The 27,953-nt window shown below is 39.0% G+C and overlaps 1 protein-coding gene across 7 annotated transcripts; it reads right to left on the bottom strand.

Moving 5' to 3' along the window:
* Positions 1 to 521: 521 nt before the first annotated feature.
* slc7a1a (solute carrier family 7 member 1a) lies at positions 522 to 27,947 on the bottom strand. Of its 7 annotated transcripts, none has more exons than XM_041800934.1 (13): positions 27,790 to 27,947; positions 16,917 to 17,154; positions 16,656 to 16,838; positions 16,400 to 16,558; positions 16,114 to 16,291; positions 14,064 to 14,197; positions 9,600 to 9,822; positions 7,842 to 7,978; positions 6,112 to 6,214; positions 5,468 to 5,673; positions 5,169 to 5,320; positions 4,952 to 5,060; positions 522 to 4,189 (listed from the first exon to the last, which is right to left on the bottom strand). In XM_041800934.1, exons 1-13 carry the CDS (start codon positions 27,811 to 27,813, stop codon positions 4,014 to 4,016), a joined length of 2,022 nt encoding a protein of 673 aa, XP_041656868.1. In that variant the 5' UTR covers positions 27,814 to 27,947; the 3' UTR covers positions 522 to 4,013. The 7 variants fall into 7 exon arrangements, with proteins under 7 accessions (XP_041656868.1, XP_041656867.1, XP_041656869.1 ...); XM_041800933.1 differs by lacking the exon at positions 7,842 to 7,978 and adding an exon at positions 8,638 to 8,777; XM_041800935.1 differs by lacking the exon at positions 7,842 to 7,978 and adding an exon at positions 8,638 to 8,777 and having other exon boundaries at positions 16,917 to 17,193; positions 27,790 to 27,943.
* Positions 27,948 to 27,953: the final 6 nt, after the last annotated feature.

The following is a 27,953-nucleotide window of genomic DNA, read 5'->3' on the forward strand; positions in this document are numbered from 1 at the left end:
CTACTTTCCTGATTCCTCGAGGCCTCTTATGAGGATCTACCTTTGCCTAAAAGACAAAACAAAACACAAGATACCTAAGATAAGTAGAAGTCACCAATTTTCTTGAAGCTTTCAATTTCATGTCATGGCTCTCCCAGAGCTGTTGTTGTCAGTTGTCGTGGTGGTGTCTTTGTTTTCATCAGCTATTTTTTAAGTACGAGCAGAATACTGAGCAGTCTTTATTCTTCTTCTAAACAAGGCTGTGCATTGTGGGTGAAAGATCTATTAAAAGCTTACATCTAAAGGTTTTTACTTTCAATAACAGATTTTGATGCTTTACTGAAATTCACATGAAGTCAACAAGCGTACATAAAAATGAAGTCAGCCTTTTTTTAAATGCTGTTTTGTGCGTAGATGCAGCCTGAGGGAACATAATGCTTGATAAATGAGGAACCTTTGATGATCAGACAGATTTGAATCATACGAATGTTTTGTGCTTTTCAATATTACACATTTGAAGAAAAAATAACATGGACAAAAAGTCTAAGAAACAGATGTTTTCACAGCAAATAAACACATAAGGAAGAAAGTCATTAATACAGCATGAAGATGGATTCCACAGTATAAGGACACATGCTGGCGTAAAGCATCAGTATAGAAAGAAAGAAGCTTTTATCCATCTATTGTTGTATATACATAAATATGGGTCATGGGTAAACAGTGAGATGCAGCATTACATGATTAAGTAATAAGCATTGATTAAACCGCTGAATGGAATCTTAGATATGCAGGAATACCTTTGTTTAACAATTATTTTATGTGGATTTCTTTTCCACATAAAACTTTTTTCAGTTTAAAGGAAGCTTAAGGACATGGATTAGTTTCACCCTGTAACTGTACAAGTCAAAATCATAGCGGCCCAATATCACACCAGGGAAGTATTACTACCAAATTTATGCTTCCTTCATCCATTATTTTTATACAATAATTTTGTATGATAAGGCACTGATAAAAAAAAATTGAAACCAGGGATTTTGCAAACCCTGAGGATTAACAAAATATGTAAACACAATGTACAGTCACAAACAGGGTAACTTAATACAAGCCTTTCCACAATGTACAAATAATTTACTGAGAACTATAAACAATACTTTATTTACACAATCTTGATGAAACATTTTCTGGCTATAAACAGATTTTAGTTATCAGAAAAGGACATATGAATGAACTTAATGATGACTGATCAGATAAAAACTGCAGTAAGCCAAGATGTTGCCTCAAGTGATGTCCCTTGAGTAAACTGAAGATGCCACAAGTAAAAAAGTGAAAAAAAAAAGGCAAGTGGCAGGGTTGAAACGAGGAAGTGATGTGAGTGTCATAAGAAGATGCTCCTTATTTCTGCCTGAGGCTGATGGTTAGAAGCTTGTTCTGGCCAACAACTGAAAACTCCAAATAAAGTGGAAGTAAATAAGTTGCGGATTATATAAGCACCAGGATCGGATAAGAATTAAAAGGACAGAAAACAGAGATTTTCTGAACATTCTTTGTCCATTATGACAGTGTTACAGGCAGGAGTGGAAAGTAATCAATAACATTTACTAGTGTTGCTGTTATTGAAAACGTGTTTGTGTACTTGAACTTAATTTGACTTTTTCTCAAGTATATTTTCAGAGAAGTATTGACTTATTGTACTACATTTCACAAAGCATCTGTTTCTGAGGAAAAATACAACTAACAAGTTGTTTGTCTGACATGATGAAAGTGCAAAAAACACATTCTTATAGAACCACAAAATGTTTTTTTTACAAATTTAATACATATTTAATTGATTAGTGAGGGTAATAACCATAAAAAACATCAATATAGACTCAAAAGAGAGACATCATATGACTGCAGGACCAATAATGTGCAGAACAAACTTTAATTTGAGCAAATTATTATTATTGATCACACACCACAAATAGCTACACAGCCAGCCTCACTGTAAATGTAAACTTACATAATAGTATAAAAACAGAATATGAGGCAAAATAGAGAAGCACATGTAATGGGTCTTGCAGTCATAGGATGTCTCTCTTTTGAGCGAACATTGATGTTTTTTGTGGTGACTCCTCCCACTAGTTTTTAAGATTTGTATTCATATTAGCATAAACCATTTTGAGCTACTATTAGATTGTGTTTTTTAACTTCTCTGTTGTGATTTATGTCTAAAAAATTCTGAGTTGTTGTAACCTTTGTCATGTTGACAAAGTGTCACATGACACCTTACTTGTATTTATGTAAACACCTGTTCTCTATCTATTATATCCTGATGATGACTCGTTGTGAGTCAGCATGCATAGATATCCCTCGTTTATAAAGGATTTTTCATCAAATTAGAGTGCCTCGGAACTGCAGATTTGACTGCCATTTCTACTATGGACTATATTTGCAAACAATCTGGCAGGTCACTCTTTCATTTTTTGCTGTAATTGGACTTTTACTTGAGTGCAATATCCCTCTTTTAATCCATGGCTTAATTGTGCAATGCTTTGTTTTTAAAAAGTATTCTCTTTAAAGGCACCAAGTAAAAAGCAACATCTCTATTTTTTGTGTTTTTTTGATGACAACCAAAAAGTAAAATGTTAAAATGAAGTTAAGCTCTACATATTTTTTGTAAATTCATTTCTAATCCAAAATAACAATATCTGAGGATCTGAATAATAAAAAGACACTAATTAACATCACAAAGGTTGTTATTTAAATTCAGAACAAGGACATTTATCCAAATTGAGCATGGAACAACTTGGCTTTTTTTTGTGAAAAGAAAATCATTATTACAAATTTCAGATGCAAAAGACGCACAGCAGCCAGCACTGTGAAAAAATCATCTAATGTGACACTGACAGTCAGCCATCAGCTGTCAGTGTCTTCCATTAACATACCTCAGGATTCACATCTCAGGTTTAATATATCACCTACAATCATTAGATGTACTAAAATGGTGAGTTATTTTAAGAAAATGACACTGGGAAAAATATCATGAATTAAGCTTGACTTTCCAAATAGTGTGACATCTTAAAATGTTCCCAGTATGCTGGTTAGCTCAAAGATCAACAGGAGGTGTTGGTTGATCATGTAGTTAAAGAAGTTTCTGTGTCATAATTTGCAGTCAAATCCACAGCTTATTATTTTCAAAACTGCTTGTCCAAGCTATCCCTTTTGCAAGTAAAGCATTGGATCTCAGATGGAATTAATGCAGTCCTTCGGACTTAATTAGGGACTCATGGAAGCTGCAAGTTTCAGCTTCCTGTCGGCCCACATGAAGCTGCTGGCCCTACCAGCCTTTTCTGCTTGTGAACAAGGGAAATGACATTAACATAACAAGTGTGTTGTAGCGTGTTATGAAACCACCTACTTGCCAAACTGTTGGAGATCATTTCAACATAGGTTGCACAAGAATTGGAAAGTTAAGCAGAATGAGCGAACCTGTTTTAACCTTTTTTTGTCTGGTTTTCAATATTATGTAGATGTGTGCGTGTTGTTATGGAAGGAAAATGTATTACTGTTGAACCCTGTGGCACCCAGACAAAAGCCATGTGCACACAGTCCTACTGCGAGCAACACAACCCTGACTCTCTCCAGAGATGTAACTGTGACCTATCATGAGGAGAGACAAATATTATTGTCTCCAGAACCTCCCAGAAACTGTGACATGATTCATGTGTTCAACATGAGCCGTCCCACGCCAGTTAGCCAGCGATAAGCAGCTGAAGCTCAAGGCCAAGCAAATAAGGTGAAAAACATTTTAGAAATTACCGATGTAACACGAAGTACATGTCAGTCACAGCGTCAGGAATCCTGTTGTTCTAGCCAGCAGTCAAAGAAGGGAAGTCACAGGATTCTGAATTTTAGGTCAAGGTTATACATCAAAACTTCCTTCAAAGAGGAGTACAGCCAGTGAGGGACTGGAAGTTGTCCTGTCAAAAATAGTCTCACACAGACAGACTGGCGTCAGGGCAGTTTGAAATGTAAGCAGCATGCTCTAAGGCTTCCTACAAATCCACATCGTCCTCTTCTCTGACTTCAATCCCGTAGTGCAGGAAGGCCTCTTTTTCTGCTGCCCCAGCCTCTGAAACACCATCTCCGTCTATCTCTGTTTCTGGAGACGAGTGGGATGTGGAGCCCTCAGCACTGTGATGAAAGCCGTAGCAGAAGTAGATCACTGAACCTAGAGAAGAAGGACAAGACACAACATTGTTGTTACTATTTCATACTTAAGGTGTAGTTCTCTTGAGGCAATCTCATTTCCAACGATATTAGAAGTTCAAAAAACACACAATAAATAAGCACTAATAAAATGCATTTGACAGCTTGAAATATATTTGAAAACCACATTTTAGTTGCAGGAAAATACAATACATCTCTTTTCCTAGTCAAAATGACTGGATTTTCTGTGTCCATGTTCCATCTAACAGCTTATTTCTAAAACCACTTTCTATAGTCTTTTAATACAAAACTCCTGAAAGTTACCTAATGCAAACATGACAACAAAATTCCCAACGTTAATAACTTTTACATTTGTAGGGATTTTAAAAATTGTCAAAGCTTCACTCATGTGTTACATGAACATAAAAACTCAATGTTTTGGTCATTGCCTTATTTTTAACCTTTAATAACTGCCAGTAGGTTCAAGTCAGCTTAAAGGGGACACATTATGCAAAAATCCCTTTTTTAGGCTTTTCTAACAAAACTATGTGTCCCTGGCCTGTCCAAAACCATAAACTTTGTAAACAGTAAACTTTGCCCTAACTAAGCAAGTTAACCTGGCATGTTGTCTGTGTTTCTCCATCATGCCAACTCTGTGAGAGTGCACCACTTGTAGCTGGTCTGATGTATTAGGCTGAAACTATTTCTCTCTAAGGGACCTATATGATTTCTGCAAGTAGTAAATTATCTAACCCTTCAAAGAAATTGATAATATAGTAGTTACCTATAGCCATCCAGATAGAAAATCGTATCCATGTGCCTCTGTCCAGCTGCATCATAAGGTAAACATTAACAAACATGCTAATGACTGGAATGAATGGCAGAAGAGGAACCTAAAGAAAAAAAAGTACACAGAAACAGGAAGTGCAGTTTAAAAACAGATCCAAACCACTGATTTTAAGGTAAAATATTTTACACAGAAGGAGTTTCTGGAATCAGACCTTGAAAGAAAGTTTTGTTTTGCTCTCAGGTTGCCTCCAGATGATAAAAGTGAGAAAGAGACACAGCACGAAGATGACACTGAGGGCTATGATGTTCCATGAAGCACTGCCACCCTGCACCGCCAGGACGCTAAACACCAGGATCAATGTTCCTGAAAAAGTGTATTTATATTTCATACATGCAGCAGTGTCATGTGCAATCTTGATTCAGTAGAAATTATTTCACTTTAAATCACCATGAAGTACAAACACATGAACTCTCACCAATTAATGTATGCATCTTGTATTTCATAACCTACCCATCATGGAGGCACAGATGTTGACACAGAAGCCTGACAGTTCTGATGGCTCATTGTTGTCTGGGAACAGGAGCTTCTGGAAGCTGAACCTCTCCTCCACACCAGGCAGGATGCCCATACTGGGGACACTGATCCCGTCACTCATCTCGCCCTCCTCCTGGGTACTGGCCATCTCATAAACCTGACTGGGCTGCTCTGGTTGGTACCTGAAATGCAAAATGTACCAAGCTATTTTTTTCACAGCGTACTGTTCTTGCATCACATGAAATAGCTGCCAGCTCCAGTGGTAATGCTTGGTATGGTGCAGATAATTTTAAACTAATGCATAATTAATGTATTAATGAGAAATGTGAGTTAAGCTGCAGTAACCTGTAGTCTGCTTTTTAACACTAACATTAAATAGATCAATATTGGTCAAGTAAGTTATAGTCTGAAGGTACTTTCAGCAAAAGTTAGTGAGGTTTAATATTTGCTAATAAAAAAGATAGGCTACACACTTCAGCTGGAAAATGTTAATCACACTGTGTTTCAGCCTCGAGCCAGACCAATTTTAGCATTCCAAAATTACTCCCTCGGTGTGATTTCAATTTCACATACCTGCATTAACTTTCAAAAAGTACTCAACTCTATGTCCAAACACTGACCTGAGTACAAGGACGCAGGCAGCCACCAGTGTGTAGGCCAGCAGTGTCCCTATGGACATCAGGTCCACAAGGTCCTTCAGCTCAAACAGAAACGCCATGATAGCTTTTAAAAGAGAGAAAATTGTTTAAAAGTAAAAGTTTGATCTTCAGAAGTCTTTAGAAGTGTTCTTTTGCCTTTTTTAATGAGCTAATCTTACCTTAAATTACCAAGATAACACTCTAGGCATGTCTTTAAAGGCAATTTAGCATCACCACTGTAACAGCTTGTTAGTAGTTCTTTGAAGCAATTTAGCAGAATTTAGCTCAATTTGACATTTTAGGTTGTTAGCAGTTTTTAAAGCCATTCCAAAGCTCAAATCAACCTTAGAAAGGTGCTCTGGGCCTTAGTATTTTGTTTTTAATAAATATCATGGTGGAAATGAAAACGGAAGTGCCACATCAAAATGTCTGCTACATCATAACCCTTTGCTCCAGAAAGCATAAGCTAGCTAGCTAAAACACAAGATGGACAACATGTTAAATATATCTGCCAAACTTGGAGAGGGGTCTGGCTGCAGACCCAAATGAAAAGGACTTAATTTTCAGGTGCAAATGGACTTTTTTTAATTTAAATGTTATTCATTAACAATGTCTAGAAGTTACATTCATGAAATAACCACATTGTTAACATAGGAGACCAAGCAACATTTCATAAATAAAACAGAAAAATCTGCAGTCTAAACTGGGATTTAATTTCGTATAGACCCATTTTAGTAGTAGTTATACAAACAGAGGCTCGCTTTGGCTTTGTTAGCTTTAGCTAAAACTAACATAGCTTTGCTAGCGGCATGGTTAACATGACTACATAAGCCGATGCAGCAATGTTAGCATTAGCTAAAGCTTAAGATTATAAAGTGAACCACTGTTAGCAACAGCCTCTAAAATGGGTCTAGCTTTAGCAAATGTAATGAAGCTGACATAGCTTTGTTTGCTTAAGCTTTAGCTACTTTAATTATGTAGCTATGTTACCAACATAGCTAACGTAGATTAGATAGCTTTAGCTTTGTTAGTAATGTAGCTGTGCTACCAACATAACTATATAGCCTATGTTTCTTGCGTAGATTCTTTATCTTTTCATTTCGCTAGATTAGCTGCATTACAGTGTTTCATGGAGGACTAGCTCTTTCCCTGGAAGCAGACTGTTCAGCTTGAATAAACATTTTGTAATAAGGTTTTGTAAGTCAAACTTTGACTTACAACTTTTGTTAGCCTAACCTTAACCCTTACTGGAAGTTAAATCCATTTTATTTTGAAAGTTTAAGTGTGTATTTCCATTCTGACAGATTGATGTATTGCTTGCTAACAGCTAAACTAAACCATGGTTTCACAGGTTGTCTGCTGATCAGGTTAGCATTTTCATTGTCAGCCTCTTAGCAGGTTGTGTTGCTTTATTGGAATTTAGCTCTAATCAATAATGTTTAGAGTACAGCCTGTATGAACTGTTAGCATGTAGGCTATGTTATTTTTTTTGTGTCCTGCTTTTGACTTTCTGTCAGCAGTTTGAATTAAAAAGCAAACTAATGAACAAACAAAAAAAGACAATCAAGAGGAGCACAAAAAGACTGGAACCTCAATCTACTGAAACCATTTCCTTATTGAAGCTTGTGCTATTAAAGTGCAATCTATTCAAGCCTCTACTTCCTTTCCCCTCCCTAAGTTTTACACTGCCTTTTTATATTTTTTTATCTTACCAGACATAACCCCGGCGGCCACAGTGGACGTTATGGGGGATTTCCTCTCGCTGACATGGGCCAAGAAGGAGAAGAGCAGGCCATCCCGGGCCATGGCAAAGATGATTCGGGGTAGGGGGAACATGGAACCCAACAGACTTGGGAAGGCGCAGGTATGAAAATATCAGATTGGGAAGACAGTGGTAGATGTAGGGTGGGGAGGGGCAAAAGGATTGAAAGAGGTCAGTAGGGAAGAAAGAGGAAGGATTAGCAAAAGAAGACTAATACAGTTGGCAAGAAAGTTGGGATTTGGGTTGGAGGGTGTAAAATTGAGGACAAAACTGACTGCACTGTAACTCCTGATGCCTGATGAAATACACAAGATATATATTCCTACACCAACATGCAAACTTTCCCTCCTTTTAGGTGCACCACGTGCTGTTACTCTGAAAACCTGTCATTACTTAAGCATGCATTTTAGTTTGGTATTTTTGTTCCATATAAAACACATAGGTAGGTAGGTAGAAAACTTGCTAAATTTTGTGTAAAACAAATGTTAGCTGCTGGTCAGTGTTAGAAGAATTACTCAGTGCAACCTGGACTCCCTACAGACAGACGCCTGGCCACAAAAGACAAGATTTAAACAGTTAGCAATGCTTTTTTTCATGCTGGAGTGCTGATTTCTGGCAGGTTTCTTTAGAACTAAAAAGGGTAGCAAGAGAATTGTAACACACCAAGCCAGGCATAGCCCAGCAGCATGAAAGAGGTCTCAGAGAAATATGGGTGCTGTTTTAAAACATGCGTGTTAGTGTCTCACCTGCCCCTATGCCAGCGGTGAGGGTTGCAGTTATTGGGGTTTTGGTGCGGGAGCTGATCACGGCCATAAACTTGAAAAGAAGCCCATCCTCGGCCATAGCCCAGATCACACGGGGCATAGGGAACATAGCACCCAGCAGGCTACCGGGGGGGAAGACCAGGATATATAGTATCTACACTTACACCCACGAGAATACCATGAAACAAACTTTAACAGAGGCAGCAGCTCAAGGATAGAAGGAAAAGCGCACATTTAAAAATATTAGGGATGTAACCATAGTCTCAACTCACAATATGATGTGTGAACTGTTTTTGCTTCATAATAAGTGACCAGGATAAATGCCACTGCTTCAGCTTTTCATATTGAACAAGAGAAGCTATAAGCAGGTAGCGCCTTCTGCCTGTTTTTAGAATAATGCAATATATTTCTTCAAATCAATTTAAGTTGTCCATAATATAATCCAATTTTATTTTTGTTGAAAGGTATTGTTACATCCCTATAAAACGTGAACTGAAAACCAAGCATGGCATTAGAGTCATAAAGCAACAATTGAAATGTTTATTTTTTGGCATCTGTTCATACTTACCAACCCGAACATATCTACAAGGACTGTAATAATTCACAACCATCTGTGTATATCATGTATTTCAGGACTAATCCAAAGCAGATGGAAAACTATCTTAAAGCGTGCTGGTAATTAAAAATGTAGCTTGCAGTAACCTTTGGTGACACGAGTTAGTCTTACATAATCCCATACTTACACTGATGGGACCATATATTCTTAGCAGTGCTCTTATTTTTAGACGAGGGCTCAAATGCCCTCTGAAGTTAAATTTACACTCAAATAGTCACACACACTCAAACAGAAACCTTCACAAGTGTGTGTCCCAGTGTTTATCACAGAGAGAAAACTGAAGTGAATGAGTGTGTGATTTATCTGAAATGCACGTGTGCCTACTTACCTTGTAGACAGAGCACACAGAGAGCCTACAGCTACAGCATATTTAGCTCCTCCCCAGCCAACGTAGTTAAAGGCCACAGGCAGAGGGCTGTTGCTGTCTAGCAGGTAGTACGGCATCATGAGGGTGAGAGCAGCAGAAACACCAAAGTATGCTACAAAGCAGATGAGCAGTGATGATACGATGCCGATTGGGATGGCTCTCTGGGGGTTCTTGACTTCTTCACCTAAGACAGAGATACAAAAGAGACAGTTAAAAGGATTAAAGAACAGTAAAAATTCATGATATAAGTCATCTTAGTTTTTAAGTTTCAGTCAGAAACAGTTTGCTTAACAGTTTCCATTTGTTCATCAAGGTCCACAGCATGCAGTTTGTTTGCAGCCTTGTCGCTCTTTAAGGACCATTCATTTTAGCCATGTCAGGTTTGCACCTCTACAAGCAACAGTACGGTAGCTTAGCTCTCAGACAGTTGGTAGACAGACCCACGGACCATTAGTTGCTTTGCGAACTGCCTGTCACTTTACTTTAACTGCTGAGTGTTTTCAGTCAAACCAACTCTCCAGAAGATTTATTACTTAACAGGATACTCCCCATTTTCAAATTGAGGATGACTTAACAAGTGTGAAAAGCAGTTATAAGTGCCACTAACCCCTTCTTGCCTGGTCTGTGTCGTTACGTATTTGAGCACATTCTGAGCAGTGAAGAAACCACTTGCAGTACAAAATGAATTTTTAATTGCCTTGTGCGGTATGTAATTGTATGTAATTATGACATGCTGCCCAAAGAGCTTTTATTTTACATTTTAGATAGTAAAATTTCACAATGACTCATAAATTTGGTTGTTAAAATACAGCAGGGTGAAATTTTGGTAAGACAAACTTGACTAACACATGTAGGGCCAGATAAGAAAAGAAGTAAGAGTTACCAATGTGTCCCCAGGGGTTGCTAAAATCAAAATAAGTCCCTCAAAAAGTTTGAACAAACTGATTTATTAACATAAAGAACATATATATCTAAATGGCAAAAAATCATTCTGGAGTTTTTGAGAAGTGAAAATGTCTTTATTTGTTCTTTTGACAATGTAAAGCCTCGGCTTGGCAACAGAGGCAATTAAGGTCACTTTGGGATCAGGAAAACTGCGATAAGCATTTTTTACAATTCTTTGAAAAAGTCTAGATTATAGGATTACTTGATTAATCTTAAAAATAATTGGCAGATTAATCATTATGAAAATAATCCATGGATGCAGCCCTAGCCCAGATAAGAAAAAGTATTTAGGGATATTTAGAATTACACAACTTGAACTTTGACCTGGTGGTTATATGTTTTGTCTTGAAATATCACTTTCACAAGAATGACCCAGATGAATAAATGGAAGCTCGACCCAAAAACATAATGTCTCTGGCCTGGGCTATCCTCAGTGTAGAGGCATAAAAGGAATATAGACTTTCAGTGTAGCCTTGCAAAACTGCTCAAGCTTTGTCAGGTTGATAGGGATTGAGCATGAACAGCTCTTTTAAATCCAGCCAGTATTCTCTACTGGACTGAGGTCGGCCACTCCAGAACATTCACCTTGTTGTCTTTAAACAACTTCTGTGTAGCTTTTGCTGCACATTTTGGGTATTATCTTGCTGGACAGTGAATCTTCTCTCAAGCCTATATTTTGCTGCAGTCATTTTAATCTCTATCTTTACAAGCCTTCCAGAGCCAGCTGCTGAGAATCAGCTCCACAGCATGATGATACTGTGCTTCACAGTGAGGATGGTGTTTTTTGCGGAGATGTGCTTTTTTTGGTATCCTCTACACATAGCATCTTTTCTGATGGCCAGAAAAACCCCATTTTGATCTCATCAGAACAATAAACTTGTTCCATTTGACCATGGAGTCTCCCACATGCCCTTTTGTGAACTCTAGTCAAGTGTTAATGAGTATTCTTAGAAAAGTGGCTTTCCATAATTGCTTCATGTTCTTCTAATTGATTTGCAAATCAACTAGGTTATGCCTAATGTGAAAACTTGAAAACATCTTAATCTACCAAAGAGGGTCTGGCAGAAAAGTAGTTCTGAAACCACTGTTGTACTAAACATCATGACTGATGTGATTTTCTTCAGCACTCAGCCTGTAACCTCATGGCTAAAACCAATTCACATTAGTGAAATATATATTCCATACAGAAATACTCTCTCTCTCATGTGATATTGCTTATGTAATTGTATGTGTTTATGTAAATGAATACTGCATGTTTTTCAGACTGTATATGCAAGGCCTAAACAGAGTGAAAAAAAGAATTCACCCCCTTGGATGCTTTTGTCCTCTAGGATTTTCCTATATAAACCCTCTACCTTTACAAGCCTTCTGGGTCTGCTGCGAGACGCATCCCAACAGCATTATGCTGCCTCAATGGGGCTTCACAGTCGAGATGGTGCGTTTGTGGTGATGTGCAGTGTTTGGTGTCCGCCAAACATAGCATCTTGTCTGATGGCCAAAAAGCACCATTTTGGTCTCATCAGAGTAAAAACTTTTCTTCCATTTGACCATGGAGTCTCCCACATGCCTTTTTGGTAAACTAAAGTAGAGATTCAGTCTGAGTTTTCTTCAACAGTGGCTTTCCCTTTGCCACTCTCCCATATCGCTTTGATTGGTGAAGAACCTGGGCAAAAGTTGTTATATACAGAGTCTGTCCCATCTCAGCAATCCTTCAGAATAGTCATACTTGTCTTGGTGTCTTCTCTCACTAGTGTCCTTCTTGCACAGCCTTGTGAGGACATCCTGAGTTAGGCAGAGTACAGATGTGCCATATTTCTTTCATTTCTTGATGAAGGATTAAACTGAACTCTAGGGGATGGAAATGTTTTTGTATCTATCTCCCGACTTATACTTTTCAATAACCTTTTCTCTGAATTGCTTGAAGCGTTCTTTTGTCTTCATGGTGTAATGGTAACCAGGAATACTAATTAATCCAATGACTGGACCTTCCAGACACAGGTGTCTTTATGCTACAATCACTTGAGACAAATTCACTGCACTCAGGTGATCCCTATTTCACTAAAGGTGAAATAAGGATTGACTGGACCTCTGTTGAATTATGTCAGTCACTTTAGAGGGGGGCTATTTATGTAGTCACTTATTTTACATTACATATTTTTGTTTAAGTCACATTACTTTGTAGAAATCAGTTTTCACGTTCACATTGAAGGATTTTAATGGTCAAAAAAGCCAAATTATACTGACCATGATTGATTAATAAAATCAGTAAAAGGGGGTTATTACTTTTAATAGGCACTGTAGCTGTCCCTTAAATGACCCTGAAAAAAATAGACTAAGAATAGGTCTACGATCTTAGACACTGCAACTGAGGATCAACTTTTTCATCAGTCTTAAATTTTCTTTTTTTTAAGTTTCCTGAGTTCTTACAAAGATTGAAGCAGATTCTGGATTGTAAACACAATCTTTCATGGTCACAGTGGCAGAACTCCAGCAAGCGTAAAAAATGGGCAAACAGATGTACTTGAGCAACTTTTTATGGTCTGTTTTGCAACAAATTGAACAAGGGCCTTATTTTTCCTGTGCACCCACAAGACCTAAAAAACCAAACCATTCAGCTGCAGGTGATTACGCAACACAGCTCCTCAGGAAAACACTCAGGTCTTGTTCTGCAGAGAAATCACATTGCGATGACGGAGTGTGTTCAGTGTCTGGATCTTCTCTTAGCCACTAATCATGATGGGCGACAGCCACTGATTTGCCCACATTGTTGGAGGGTATGGGGTCAAACGCTGAACAGTGGTATGAGTTGTGTGGGTGTATTTGTGCCTGCTCATGTGTGTGTGTAGTGGGGAGGGGATTATGGCTTGGTGCCAGTTTAACTCCAAGTTACCCAGAACACAGAAACACATAAAGACAGATGATATAATGGCTTCAGGGCAGGCTAAGAGTGTGTGTGACGGACATGCCCCTACAAGCCAAACTAAAGCAATCACTCAGGGTTAACTTCCCGCTAGCCAATTAGAACTCAGGAAAAAGAGGGGTGGGAAAAGCCAGGGGGCCATAGAGGAGGCAAAGCTACAGAAACTTTCCTTTTATTGCAGCCAGGAGATCTTGAATCGATTACACAGAACTACATACATGTATACACTCACCCATTCACAGGGGCAGATTTACACAGTGAAGAAAAACTTGGGGGGGACAAGTGAACCTCAAATCGTGGTTTGAACCCCTTACCCGCATTACAGTGCCTGGCATTCAGCCAAGAGAAAAATTAGGCCAAATGCATTAAACTGCCTAGCCTCTCTTATGTAACACTACTGGAAGTTTAAACAAGCCCAGGATTGAAACGCTTCCAGCTGGAGGTTCTGTTACAGCCCCCCTCCCCAAAACTTAAACATATCCACAAGGCAGAAGGAAGGAGACATGAAGTAGGACAAGCGCAGAGGAGAGTGAGTGTTTTCCGGTGCCATTACAACAAACCTGTAGTGGCGATGCAGTCGAATCCAACAAAGGCGTAGAAGCAGGTAGCAGCTCCCGACAGGACGCCTGTGAACCCAAAAGGCATGAAGCCGCCCACTCCTAAACTCTCTTTGGTTGGCAGGATGTCTGTTAGACTAAAAGGCGAAAAGGGAAAATAAATATTTTAGTCACTTTTAAGAGTTGGTTTACCTGAATGTCAGAAGTAGCTCCAAAGTGTGGGTTACTGGTGGTGTTTTCACTCATGCACAAAACTCCAGCTTCACCCACAAGTAAAATCTCCTCATTCAGTCAAGCAGTGATCAACCAGTGTGATCAATGTGTACCTAATGATAGCGCTTCAAGTTACGTTCTGATTCCCTTTATGTTCTTTATCAGTCAAATGTTTATACTGTAAGTATTTTCAACATGTAGTACTAGTAAAGGCAGGTAACTGTCCCACAGTATGTCCAGTGTAGGGGCTTGTTCCTTTGTGGGGCACATTTAAGACCAGTAGTGGTGCACTGAGTCAAAAGGTCCTGGAAATGTGGCAGACAAATGCCTTTCCAAGGCCAATGAAGGACCTATTCTGTGTGTCCTGACTGGCTCAACATTGAGCAAGATCCATTCTGCTAATGTTAATTTATTTTTAAAGATGGTACCCCTTTAAGAACACTAATCTATAGTGTTTGATTCTATTGCTTTGTCTGCTATCTTGGATTGCCACTTTACATCATGTCTTGCCTACTAAGGTCAGACAAGGAAAACCCAATACTCAGTAAATTTACACCCAAAGTTAAGTTGAGCTACTGCTGTAGCACAATGAGAATATTTCACCTGACTAGTACACATATGCCTCCATTTAGTTAGATACCGCTGGAAATTTAGCTAACAGCTGAGTAGTTGTATGTTGAAAAAACTACTGTATGTCGTATTTTCTGTTAAAACAGAAGTAGCATAATTTGCCAGTACAACGTATTTCCAGTTTAAGTTCTTTCTTTAAAAATTTCAACTTTATTCATAAACAAAGTCTGTACATTCATGAAATAACTACATTACAAACATTTAAGACTAAGCAACATTTCATAAACAAAACAATAAAGATCAGAGGCCAGGATTAAATGATGCAAAGACAGGTTTTAGAAGTTGTGATGCAAACAGTGTCTTCCTTTAGTGATGTTGGCTTTAGCTAAAGGTAACGTAGCTACGCTAGCTACATGGTAAACATAACTGCAGAAACCAATGTAGCTATGTCAACTTTAGTGAGCTGTAGAAAATGTTGTTAAAGCTAACATAGCCAAGTTATCTATGTAGGTCACCTAGCTACTTAGCAAATGTAGCTAAAGCTAATGTTGCTACATTAGCTAACAAGGCCATCCTCAACTGTCCGTTAAACAATATTTTACGCACTATTTATTTATGTAGCTAAATTAGCGAAGGCTACATAGATAGCTATTAAGTAGCTATGTTAGCTTAAGCAAACAAAACTTTGTTAGCTTTAGCTACATTAGCTATGTTAGATTGTTTTCATGGACAAGATTATTTCCTGTAAATGGACTCTCTAGGTGCTTTTGTTAGATGTTTTTTAATTAGGTTTTGCAGGTCAGGTTTTTGCCTTTAACTTTTAGTAGCCTAACCTTACCTTTATCCTCAACCTAGAGCTAACCACAAGTTTTATCTAATTTTATTTTGAAAGTTTCAGCTTGTATTTCCATTTCTACAGACGCCATCTCACAGTAATGGTCTGCAAGAAGGAGTGTCTGAGAAATGCAGTCCCTAGCAGCGATTTTATGTTTAATTGCATCTTCAGTGTCCAGTTTTAATTGGACTAACACAATAATTCAACTTATTCTAACAGCATATAATGTACTGATTGAGAAAGCAATAACAGCTGTGATTGGCTTAACCCCCAGTGACCCCAAATTGGATAAGGGGTTAAGATAATGGATGGAAAATGTCTAATTCAGACTGTCATGAAGCTTTCTAAAAAGCTCAGGAGCACATGTGTGCAAACAACTTAAGTATCTAATATCTCCATGTGTGAAAAGATGAGTGTAGAAGTCCATGTTCTTACTTGAGGCTGGAGTTACTGGTATAATTGGCATATAGGATCTCTTCAGGGTCAAGCTGCCAGTTTTTTAAAGTGCCTTTAACCAGGCCAGAGATCACCATGAACAACAAGACCAGGATGTTGATACAGGTAAACACCTTGTTCACCATTGCTGACTCTTTGACTCCAAATGCCAGCAGACCTGAGAAACAAAGACAGCACAGAAAGGAAACAGAAAATGAAAAAGTCTCTTTCAGAAACCTAGGGGGAGATATCAGAATATGAGAGAGAGAGGGAAAAGTTTTCCTACCAGTTAGTGTGATTATAATAAGAACAGCAAACATGTCAGGGTACTCTGCTAAGACACCCGGTGCATTCATGGGCATGTACGCTCTGCAGAACATCTCTATACGCTTCCCAACCAACTCATCAAAGGTAGCACTCCATGCCCTGGCAACACTGGAGGTACCTGAGGTGAAGGAGGAACAGTTAGGTAATTTTAATGTGTCTTTTTACAGCTTTTGGCTCTGTTCCACACAGGAAGCATGGTAGTGGATTATGTTTACCAATGATATATGAGAGGATGAGGTTCCATCCAGTGATGAAGGCCCAGAGTTCTCCCACAGTCACGTAAGAGTAAAGATAAGCCGAGCCTGTCTTGGGAACACGGGCTCCAAACTCAGCATAGCATAGACCTGCTAACACCGAGGCTAAGGCTGCTATCAGGAAAGACAGCACAATAGCTGGACCTGTGGGGAAAGTATTCAGTCATTAGAAACTCTTACATGTTTCTCTGCTTAATACACTTAACAGAAATGGCGACTTGCCTGAATTTTCTCGCGCAACAGCACCGGCCAGCACGTAGACGCCAGCGCCCAGCGTGCTGCCCACGCCCAGGGCCACCAAGTCGAAAGTGTTGAGGCATCGGGACAGACGGGAGTCCTCTGTGTTACAGTTCACCACCTTTACCCTCAGCAACTGCTTCCCAAATCCCAGAAACTTCTGTAGCGCCATGGATGTCAGTCTGGCTTCAGGGAGGGGAGGGGGAGAAGAACGTCTGGGGTTCTGAGGTCACAGGGGAGAGGGGGAGAGGTCACAGACACCCTAACAGGAGGCAAAGAAGAGACAAATGAAGGACTGTGAGTATGTTGGCATGCACAATCAATTCAAGCTAGTGAAAGCTTGATTAATCATGTAATTGGACTGCTATCACTAAAGAGCAATCAATCATTTAATGGAAGTACGTCAGACTCTGCCATGTTGGGTGATGATATGCTCCCTATCAGCTAATTCATGTAAGACCTTCTTCAGGTTGGCATATTACATCAAATACCAACCTTTGACAAACAAAGCAAAGAAAACAGGTGAAAACGTACAACTTCACAGCTCTGTACATTTCCTATGTACGAAAACGTAAAAATATGTGGTTCTCACACTAGCATTCGCCTTATTGATAGCTTCATCTTTTTTCTTTGGTTTTCTTTTACATAATTAAGCTGTTTGATTACTTGCTCAAAGCCCATCACAGGAACTGTAAAGCACATGTAGAACAGGTGCTAGTAGACTCATGATTAGTAAAATGGGAGTCACCTGAGTGCAGACAGAAAGACAAAAGAACAATCCAAGAAATTCAGAGAAAAGGTTATTGAAAAGTATAAGTCAGGGCAGGGGATGGATACTAAAAAAATCCAAGGCATCTAATGTCCCTCAGAGCTCAGTTAAATCTGCCTGGATCAGGCCGTCCTCACAAACTGAGTGACCATGCAAGAAGGAGACTAGGGAGAGAGACCACCAAGACACCTGTAACTACTCTGAAAGAGTTACAATCTTTAGCAAATGGGATGGGACGGACTCTGTACACGACTGTTACCCGGGTTCTTCACCAGTCAAAGCTTTATGGGAGAGTGGCAAAGAGAAAGCCAATCCTCAAATCTTGAGTTTGCAAAAAGGCATGTGGGAGACTCGATAGTCAAGTGAAAGAAAGTTCTTTGGTCTGATGAGACCAAAATGGTTCTTTTTGGAGTCAAATTACATGGACCATTTCTGATTTTTAAAATCAATAAAATGTTAAAACATCCTAAGGGGTGAATAATTTTGATAGGCACTGTAGATTTCTTTGTAGTACAACTTGTGAGATGCTCTATCCATATGTAAAACAGCATTCTGCTTGTGTAGAAGTTGGAGGAGCCACACTGGGAAATACATGAATAACCACCAAATGCAGAGAGGCTCAGAGCTACACATTTAGAGAAGGGGGTTTACTTGTCCTTGACAAACTTGTTGTAAGTGGAGCAGTTTCCTTGGGTGTTACATAACTCATCCAAAATCCACCACTTGTGACTGCTAGCCAAAAAAACGGAGGGCCTATAGGGAACATCCATCTTCTTCATGTCACAGACATATGTTACATAACACAACAACTCACAGGAGAGGAGGCAGGGCCCTCGAACAGACTGTTCAGCACCAACAAAGAAATCATAACTCGTGACACAGAAACACTTTCTTGAAGCATGCCGTGGAGACTCATCACTTTGTTCAGGATACTCCCACACACAGCGGAGGAAACAAAACCTACCAGTGTTAACACATACCTCCGCTGAGGGTCATACAAGAAAAATACACTGCTATTTTCTGTCTTCAGAGTAAACAGATTTGGAAGGAGTCAAAAATAGAGTCCCCAGTGGTGCGTGCTCATAAACAAACACAGAATGGATTGGAGTTTAAAACTCTCTCTACCCTCAGGAGGTCAAACAGAGATGTAAGACTTCTTGTTATTGCTGGGAAGACTCTCTGGGTCAGTAGTCTGTCCATCGTCTTGCACATTCCCCACTGCTGAGCTCACACACAAAGGGGGAGTATTTCATATCTGGAAAGGAAAAAATAGATGGAGAAAGGGAACAGGGAAAAAAGATGGGAGGGAGTACAAACATCACACTGACTGTAGAGGCAGAAGCTGAGTTGTACATCCCATAGGAGAGAAACCTATTTCCACCATGGCATCTCTCCAGAACCCACTGACATGGGAACATAAACCCGGAGGGGTCATGTGGGCAGTGCCACAGTCATTTCACACCTAATGGAAACTTCCACTTAAGGGTAAAGTAAGGTGACGACCTTGTGGAGTCTCTCTTCCTTCGAGAAAACATTCAGGCTCCAGTACAAGTTTCCAACCAGGCCGGAGTCGATGCCAATGTCCAGAGAGAACTGATAAACAAACAAAGATCACACTTGCAGGTGGAGAAACTTCCTGTGCCAAACAGAATTACTATCAGGCTATTACCCAAAGATGAGTCACAAAAACATCCACAGAACTAGAGTTTTCACAGTCACAGCCAGCAACAAGCCATTACAAGTAATACAATATCTTTTATAATAAGTGACCAAGAAGTGTTGGCACTACCAAAGAAACAGTTACTCTCTTTTGCATCACACTGTCAAGCCACATCTCCATTATAGCTGTTGTGTATTGTTGTAGAGGTCATTACTGTTTGCACAAGGTCATAAATCATGAATGGTGCTATATGTCAGCCGTGAAGTGCACAGGATGTTCTTTAGATATGGTACGGAAAGAATTACACATGTACATGCGCTTCATTGGTATGCTATTGTTGTAATGCTGACCAACAGTAACCTACAGTGGTATAACTTGCCTTTAAACAAATCAGTTATTTAAATTATTGCATTTAGTGAAAACTGCGAAAGTCGGTCCTGTAGCTTATTATAGACTGCCAGAAAAATAAATCTGTGAAACTTCTGATATTGTCCAAAATGCTTGTCCAAATATCTCCTGTTTTATTCTTGAAGGTATATAGTCCCTTTAAGATTATTTAAAATATGATGTGGAAAAAAAGCACATTTCTCTAATATATTTACATGTGACATATTCAGTAATCGTCTGCCAATTTTATTTTATGATAAGGGCTGATGCAACTTAAAAGTCTCAACACAAACATGAACTGATGTGCTGCATAGAGAGTTTACTCCAGGTGCTAATTTTACATATACATTTTAAAAAGCACTATATTCATTTACATAAACACATACTGTTATATAAGCAATATCACATGAAAGGGAGTATTTTTGTACTGAATATAATTGCTAATGTGAATTGCTTTTAGGCATGATTACAGGCTGAGTGCTGAAGAAAATCACAGCAATGATGATCATTTTTTCTGCCAGGCCTCCTTTGCCAGATTAAAATATTTTCAGGTTTTCACATTAGGCGTAACATAGTTGGTTTGCAACTAAAGGAAGAAAGCATTTATTTAATATGTCATTGTTGAGAAGCTGTCAGTGACCCTCTTCCTACTTTTGCATCTACTGTGCAGAGTGCAAGTCTGGTACGCTTATAGATGAGGACAAAATTATAAGCCACCCTAATAACAATCCAGTTTTTCCAAAGTGCTGGTAAATAGACCAAGGCATTTGTAACACAGCTTTTCTAAACATTTTGGATACTTTCATTATTTTACCTTGCATACAGATTGAATGATTGCACAAAAAATACCATGGGCCAAAAATATTAGTCCCTCTAGAACTGACCTTTTGGTTGAGCCGTAGCACAAACCACTATTGTGCAATTATGTACTTTGTTATGCCCAAAGCTTGTAAAACCAAGTTCAAACAGAGGGTTATCTTCCAATTTACAAACAGTATAAAGACTTCAGTAAGGGTTTGAGCTGTCACTGGCGAAAGCATCATGGCAAAACCAAAAGAAATCAGTTTAGACTTGAGAAAAAGAATTTTTGATGCTTACAAAGCAGGAGAAGGATATACAAGTTAACACAGTGTTTCCAAGTGTCAAGAACTGGAGTGAGAAGTATCATCAAGAAATTCAAAGAGAGCCACACAGTCCAGAACAAGCCTGGCAGAGGTAGGAGGTGAAAGATTTCAAAGACCCTGAAAAGAAAACTAGTGACAGATGTCTAAAGACCCCAGAAAAACTACCAAGACACTAGTGAAGGACTTAGCCAAGTCAGGAGTTGTAGTCTCAAAGACCATCACTAGAGCACTGCTAAGGAATGGACTGTGAGGCAGTAGACCAAAAAAAATTTCACCCCTGTAGAAGAGACCCCTTCAAGCTAGACTGAAGTATGCCATGGACAACCTGGAGAAAGATTATGCATACTGGTCAGATGAGACCAAACTAGAGCTCTTTGACCATAGAGACATTGCCTATGTTTGGAAAAAGAAGGTAACAGAGCATTACCCAGAGAACACCATCCCCACTGTCCCTACTGTGAAAGACAGTGAAGATAGAAGGATATGTGAAGATTTTGAAAGAAAACCTCAAGCTGTCAGCAGCAAAACTGGGTCTGAGTCGTCACTTCGTCTTCTGACATGACAACGACCCAAAACATACGTGGCTCTTGGTGAAGAACTACCTCCAGAAGACCAAAGTGAACGTCATTGGCTGGCCTGCACTAAGCCCTGACTTGAATCCCTCTTTAAAAATCTGTAGGGTGAACTGAAGACCAAGGTCAACGCCAGAAGACCATCGAACCTTGAGCTTCGGAGATTGGGCAAAGAAGAACAGATTCCTCAGGAGACGTGTCTGAGACTTGCTGAAAAATACATCAAATGACCGTAGGCTGTTATCAAACAGGAGTGGGTGGGGGTGGGGTGGGGGTCACTTTATGAGCTGATAACTATGACTTAGCTGCCACTCAGGAAAGTCTATCCTGCCTAAACAATAACTAAAGATACGGACCTTTACAGAAATTTTTGATGTTTTGCCAACTTGGGTGGTACCAAAATCTGGTCTGGCCCACTGACGATGATGCGTAGTGATAGACTCTGGGAAAAGTCCCAGTGATGTTATAATCAGCACTCCTGGTGTGCCTCTTATCCAATCAGAAGAGTCTTTGAGTACAAAGAAATATTTTAAGTACTTCCAAAAGATGCTAATCATTCATACTTCTGCTGAAAACAAAGTAATAGCACGCTCTTATTCAAATACTTCATTATATTAGTTGCAGAGTTCAGACTGCTAAAGCCATGCTTATATTGTTATTCCAGTTGAATGAGTACGAAGCTGATTATTCCATTCACTACATAACTGTGAAACTGAAAAATAATAGCCAACCATTGAGTAAACATAAAGTGCTTACAGAAATAAATGCACACACATGCATGCTTGCCTAAACAGAAGAAAGGTATGAACCAAATGACCCTGGTCTGACCTGGGATCACAAGTTATGTAACAAATAGTGAGACAAATCTTTTGATAATATGGTTCATCAACCAAATATTAAAACCTTCAATAGAAGTAAACTTGATAATACATACCAGTTGCATGGGTTCGAAAAAGGAAGCCAATGTTAATGTTGCTAAACACAAAGTCAATGCTAGAGATCAATGTCAAAGTGTTGTCAAACCTGTTGCAAATGGCAGAGAAAAGAAATAAACTTGAAGTACTTACTTGAGACACCTGTTGTTCTGAGCATAAACTTTGACAAAAAGGATGCAAGAATTAGGAGACGTATTTCTGAGCTATCTTTCAAACTGCTACGGAAAGAGTAGTGAGTTTGACGGCTGCTGTTCCGAAATAGTATCTGAAGGAATCACATGGCTTGGCTATTCCAAGCAGCACACTCACATGCACACAGAAGCACGATCAAAATATAGCAGGCCGCTGGCTGACTGTGACAGCCTCAGTTAATGTATTTATATAGTATTAAGCCTGGAAGTCATTAAAGTCTTACATAATCTCAGAGATGTAGCTGCATAGACAAAAGAGTCACACTGACCCAGTTTATCCAAAAAGGAGTACATTGAACCCCTGCAAGCTCTGGCATGACATTTTAACTTGTGCATCCTTACTTGATTTCAAAATATAATGCAATTAATGCAATTTTGAGGAAGGGTTTAATTCAATTTAATTCATATTTTTGCAAAAGTAAGGCTTTGTAAAGTGTTATCTATCTTTAGTGCACACATTAAGCTGACACATAAGCCATCCAAAGTCAGTTCGACAACTATTTGGCAGAGAACAGCACAGTTGAGATGTGCTGAAAGATGTAGCAATGCTCCTCTGTGGGAGGGAGTGGATGATCAGGAAAAAGGGGAGTGACCCTTAGAACCAATGAAAGTAGACCCTAAATGTGACACTGTTTGACCCATGGACTGTACAAAACATGCCACTCTACGTCATCTAGCTCGCCCTACAGCTACAATATTCCAAACTATGCAAAAACATGAATAAAGCTGGAAGTTTAGGTGAGAAACAGGATGATGATAAAGCTAGTGACCTCTTGTCATATGATGTAATGTACACTGGTGTTTAATAAATACTTCTTTCCACAGATCCCCTTTGGCAATCAGTGTAGTGCACATTTTGCATGCATAAAGTTAAGAAATTATTAAATGTCAGGATAGGAAATCTAATATTTCAAGTGCACCTACTTGGGTCATCAAAAAAGTTAAAAGGTGTGTCGGTACTGGAGGAAAGTCTGGAAAATTGCAAAGGATACATCTGAACACCATTTAAATTGGGACAAAAAGCCAAAGTCTGTGAACTTTTTTGTGGCTTTTTGTCCCACTTGAATTGGTGTGCAAGTATCTCCTCACTCCAAAAGCATTTTTGTTTAGTCTGATGAGTATTTTATGACAGTTTAATTTAAGATTGTTCCCTATGTACAAAGAAACATTTCTTTCAGTGAGGTCTTCTCAAGATATACTGTTTGTAAAAACACACTAAGAGTGACTCACCTCATCTGACAGGGTCACTGGCATTTGTTTTAATAAAGTCAATTTGATTATGCTTCTCTCTGATACTTTTATGGCTCCAAAATGTACCTTGAACATAATTATTGACCAAGTTGCCAAGGTGCCATCATCTGTACTTGTGCTGTGACTCCATAGTAGTGACATGTCAGCACATGCTCAATAGGATGGTGTTGTTTAGTTGGCTTGTTGTGTGCTTGTGCATAAAATATGTATTAACCAGCAAAAAAGAAATACTTTGCAGCAATAAAAGCAAAGAAAAGGTGTTTCAGTCTACTTATAAAAAAATCTTTCTGCACTGTATGATGTCAGAAAAACACAGTGGGCCACAGAGACAAGTGTGACCGAGCACAGCATGCTGCAACAGAGCTGCACAAAGAGGCCTGGCTTAGCCTGCACCAGTAGACTGTTCAGCGTGTCTTGTTGACAGTTTCCATCTGTTCCCATTCTAAGCTTCATTGTGTACACATGATGCCACCCAGATTTTATCTCTTGGTTTGTGAATGTAAACAGAATGAAGTGTCCCTGTTTGACAGCGACCGTGATGGCATGTTTACAGCTGACCTCGCTGAGTCAGTGACCTTGGCAGTCATGAAGATTTTATCAGTCAGAAAGTCAGTAAGTCACTTTGTTGGCAGTGGATTAAATAATATGCGGTGCCATGAGAAATGAGGAATGTGGTGAAACACTGACTAGGATGTCATGTAAAAAATTAATAGGCTATCTACTTTCATATTCAATTAAACCTTGAAAAAGTCCACACTGACACACTAATTGGCCAAAATGAATTAATACAAAGGTGTGCTACTTTAGTTCTGCTGCAAGGTGTCTTCCTTCTGGTCAACACTGAGGCCTGGATGGCACTGACACAGGGAGTGTCATCACTTCCTGTTTCTTGCTGCTACAGTGTTGCTCTATGCTATTTCTTATATTGACAGAGCTAGTGCTACATTTTTTTAATGTCCTTTTTTTAAACACGCAGCTTAGTTTACTGTTGCCATACTAAGAACATTTTCTTCATCATTACAAATGCATATCAGTTCCAAATATTTGTTATCAATCACATGCACTACTAGTAATTGATAAACAAGGACTGGTTGACCCTTAGTCCAAATAAATAATTGATATGGGTCGCAATTTCTATTCACTAAATCTGGAATTACATATTAATCTGGCAGAATCAAATCCCTGATACTTTCAGACAGGGAACAGCATGTTTAAATCACTGCTGTTGCTGATACTCATTTAGCTCTGTTTGGATATTTGCCCAAGGCAATTGCAAGGACATCAAAGACATTTTTTTCATAACTTAAAACTTTACTTTAGTTGAACTCCGATTTAAAAAAAATAAAAAATCAGTGTCAGTTCAGCTAAGGGTTAATTCCCTTTAAAATAATTACTGCTGCTGGTTGGCCCCAATGGTTAACCATTTTGAGAAATGTATTAATTCTACTTAAGCTAGATTATGGAGGTTTTACCAGGAATCACACCTACGGCAACTCCTCCTTGAATAAGGTAGATAGCACATGTAGGCTGTTTGGTAAAGACAACACAACATAAAAATGTCCACACAAGGCAGATACACATTTTACATTTCTTAGCTTGCATAAATTTGCAGGAATGTCGTTATCTTTCTTCAAATATGTTTCTGTTTCTACATTGATTTAGTTCTATAAGTTTTAAATAATGCATTTATTGCTGTACAAAAAACCTGAATTTATATTGTGTACACAACGTTATCAATTAACTGACACTGCATTCTCTTAAGCAACAATTTAAATAGTTTTAACAAGTGAACACCTTAGAAAATCACAAAATTTACATCACATGTGACTGGTTGCCTCCTCTAACTAAAGCTACACTCTTCAGGGAAAATAAAAGCTGGTATTACTGAGCATATGTGCAGTCAAATGTTCAGCCTGGAGCTGCAGTGAGGAGGAAATTTGAAGCCTTAGCGTGCTAAAAGCCTCCCCCAGAATCTCTGTGAACCTGGAGAGCTTCCATGCACAGCCTTCAGTGCGAATGTATGGGCCACATACCGTACACTACAGCAGTAGTGTCGGCCCACTAGTGACCCACTTTCAGAGCAGCTAAAGTTAGACCGACTGGAACTGGTCTGAACTGTTGCCCCTGGGATCCGAAAGGTCAAGTGTTGTCTCTTCTTAAAATATGGTGGGATTTGAAATGTAAAGATGCAGTATTGATTGCTACAGTTTTAGTTTTCTGTTTTTTCAGTTTCAAACCTGTCAAAGCAGGTTGAGTTATAATCTGCCACTAAGGAGCAATCCATCAAACTCAAACAATGCAAAGGTTTCATAACCCCTATTTGATTTATACTGTTCCTATTCAGTGTGTTTCACTGAAAGCATTACACTTTGATTTGCAGAGAAAGGAAGAAATAACAACTCTCACTTTACTCTAGAAGTCTAGTGTCACTTAAAGCAATACACTAATCAATGCTTTTGCACCACTATCAAACCTACAGTGGTAATTTTCACTATACTAACACAAAATTAGCACTTTAATGACGGTTTGAGCTTTGAAGCATATTGCCATTAAAATAATGAATTCCCAGATTATATAATGAAAAGATCATGTTTTACAATTAAGCAAAGGAATTGCCTGGGGTGTCCTTCTCCAAAGCAAGTTAAAGCAAATAGATAACGTATCTAAGTAGCTTATATAGCTGCTTTGTGAGCTTAGTTCTCTTAGCTACATAGCTCTGTTAGCTACATAGCTCTGATTTCTATCGCTAAGTTAGCTTTAGAAATGTGAGCTTTGGCAAATGTAGCCAAAGCGATCTTAGTTACACAGACAATGTATGTAGCTGCATTGTCAGTTTAGCTTTAGCCCCAGTCCCTACATAGTTCAATTATTTATGTAGCTTTTTTCTAGTAAGCAGACTGTGTATTTGACTTTATTAAACATTTGTACTCAGGTTTTTGACTTTTAACAATTGGTATCTTAACCCCTACCTTTGAGATACGGCGACTTAGATGAATGGCAGTCAGAGATGAACATGCTGCAGCCAGACTGTTTTGAAAATGTTTGCTACTTTTCTAGTTTTGCTTTAAGCTCCTATAAAGACCCTCTGGATTATGTTGATTTTGGTGCCCCAAGTGGGCGAAGTGGTAACTGTTTTCTGATATTGTCCTGTTTGAATTAAATATAGTTGTCATATATAGCTGGGGAAAATATATATAAAAAATAAAAGGCCATTTTCAGTGACATGCACTCAGTCAACTTGTTTGACACCTACCTCACTGAGATGGTTAAGAGGTGTTAAAAACATGGCTATAGAAATGATGAGTCTTGTTACTGATGCCCTTGTTTGCTCCTGTTTGTCAAACAAAAGCCTCTGTATCAATTTCACACAGTTTTATGATGAGCTTAAACAGTAACTAAGTCCTTTTATTTGCAGCTTGTTCTGCATGTGTCTACAACATGGTAACACTTTCTGCTTTCACTCCTGTCAGCTTCCTCATATAATCATCATCGGCCCCATTTAGGCACACCAAACAGCAACTCCTGCCACAATCAGAGCCAAAATTACAGGAACACCCCCCCCCCCCCCCATATTACAGAGTGGTTGATGTGGACAACGATTAAGACAAATCTTAAGTAAACTGTCCAGGAAGGCTGCTGGTGTTAAAGTAGCAAGAAAAAGGAACCAAACAACTCATTGAAATTTAGACTTCTTGTAAAAAGAGGCTCCAGCAGAAATCACTAACTAAGAAGTTAAAATGGGGTCTAAACCGAACGAGCATGTGGTTACAGTAGGCTTTGACCAAAACGTGTCTACGCACCCATTCAACTTTACGCACGGAGTGCGCTCCCACACAGAGCTCTAACTGCTGTGTGCAGCCACAAAGCCACCCAGCCTGGGGTGCAGATAGCTTGTAATTACTCATTAAATAATAGCTTTAATGCATGTGGTCGAACAGCAAATGCCAAGTTAAATGAGGAGTTCTTTACCTTGTATGTCCTGCGGAGGCGCATGAATCAGAGATCCAAAAGAGGGAAATTTCCAAGGAAGGTTAGAAATATGGGAAATCGTTAAAAGTTTAAGGTATGTGAAGGGAGTTCAGAAAACTTACAATGTGCCTCTGCAGGTTGTGAGGGAGAATTTAAGGTTTCGG

This window comes from Cheilinus undulatus, linkage group 12 (assembly GCF_018320785.1).
Source record: "Cheilinus undulatus linkage group 12, ASM1832078v1, whole genome shotgun sequence".
In the NCBI taxonomy this organism is placed as follows: domain Eukaryota; kingdom Metazoa; phylum Chordata; class Actinopteri; order Labriformes; family Labridae; genus Cheilinus; species Cheilinus undulatus.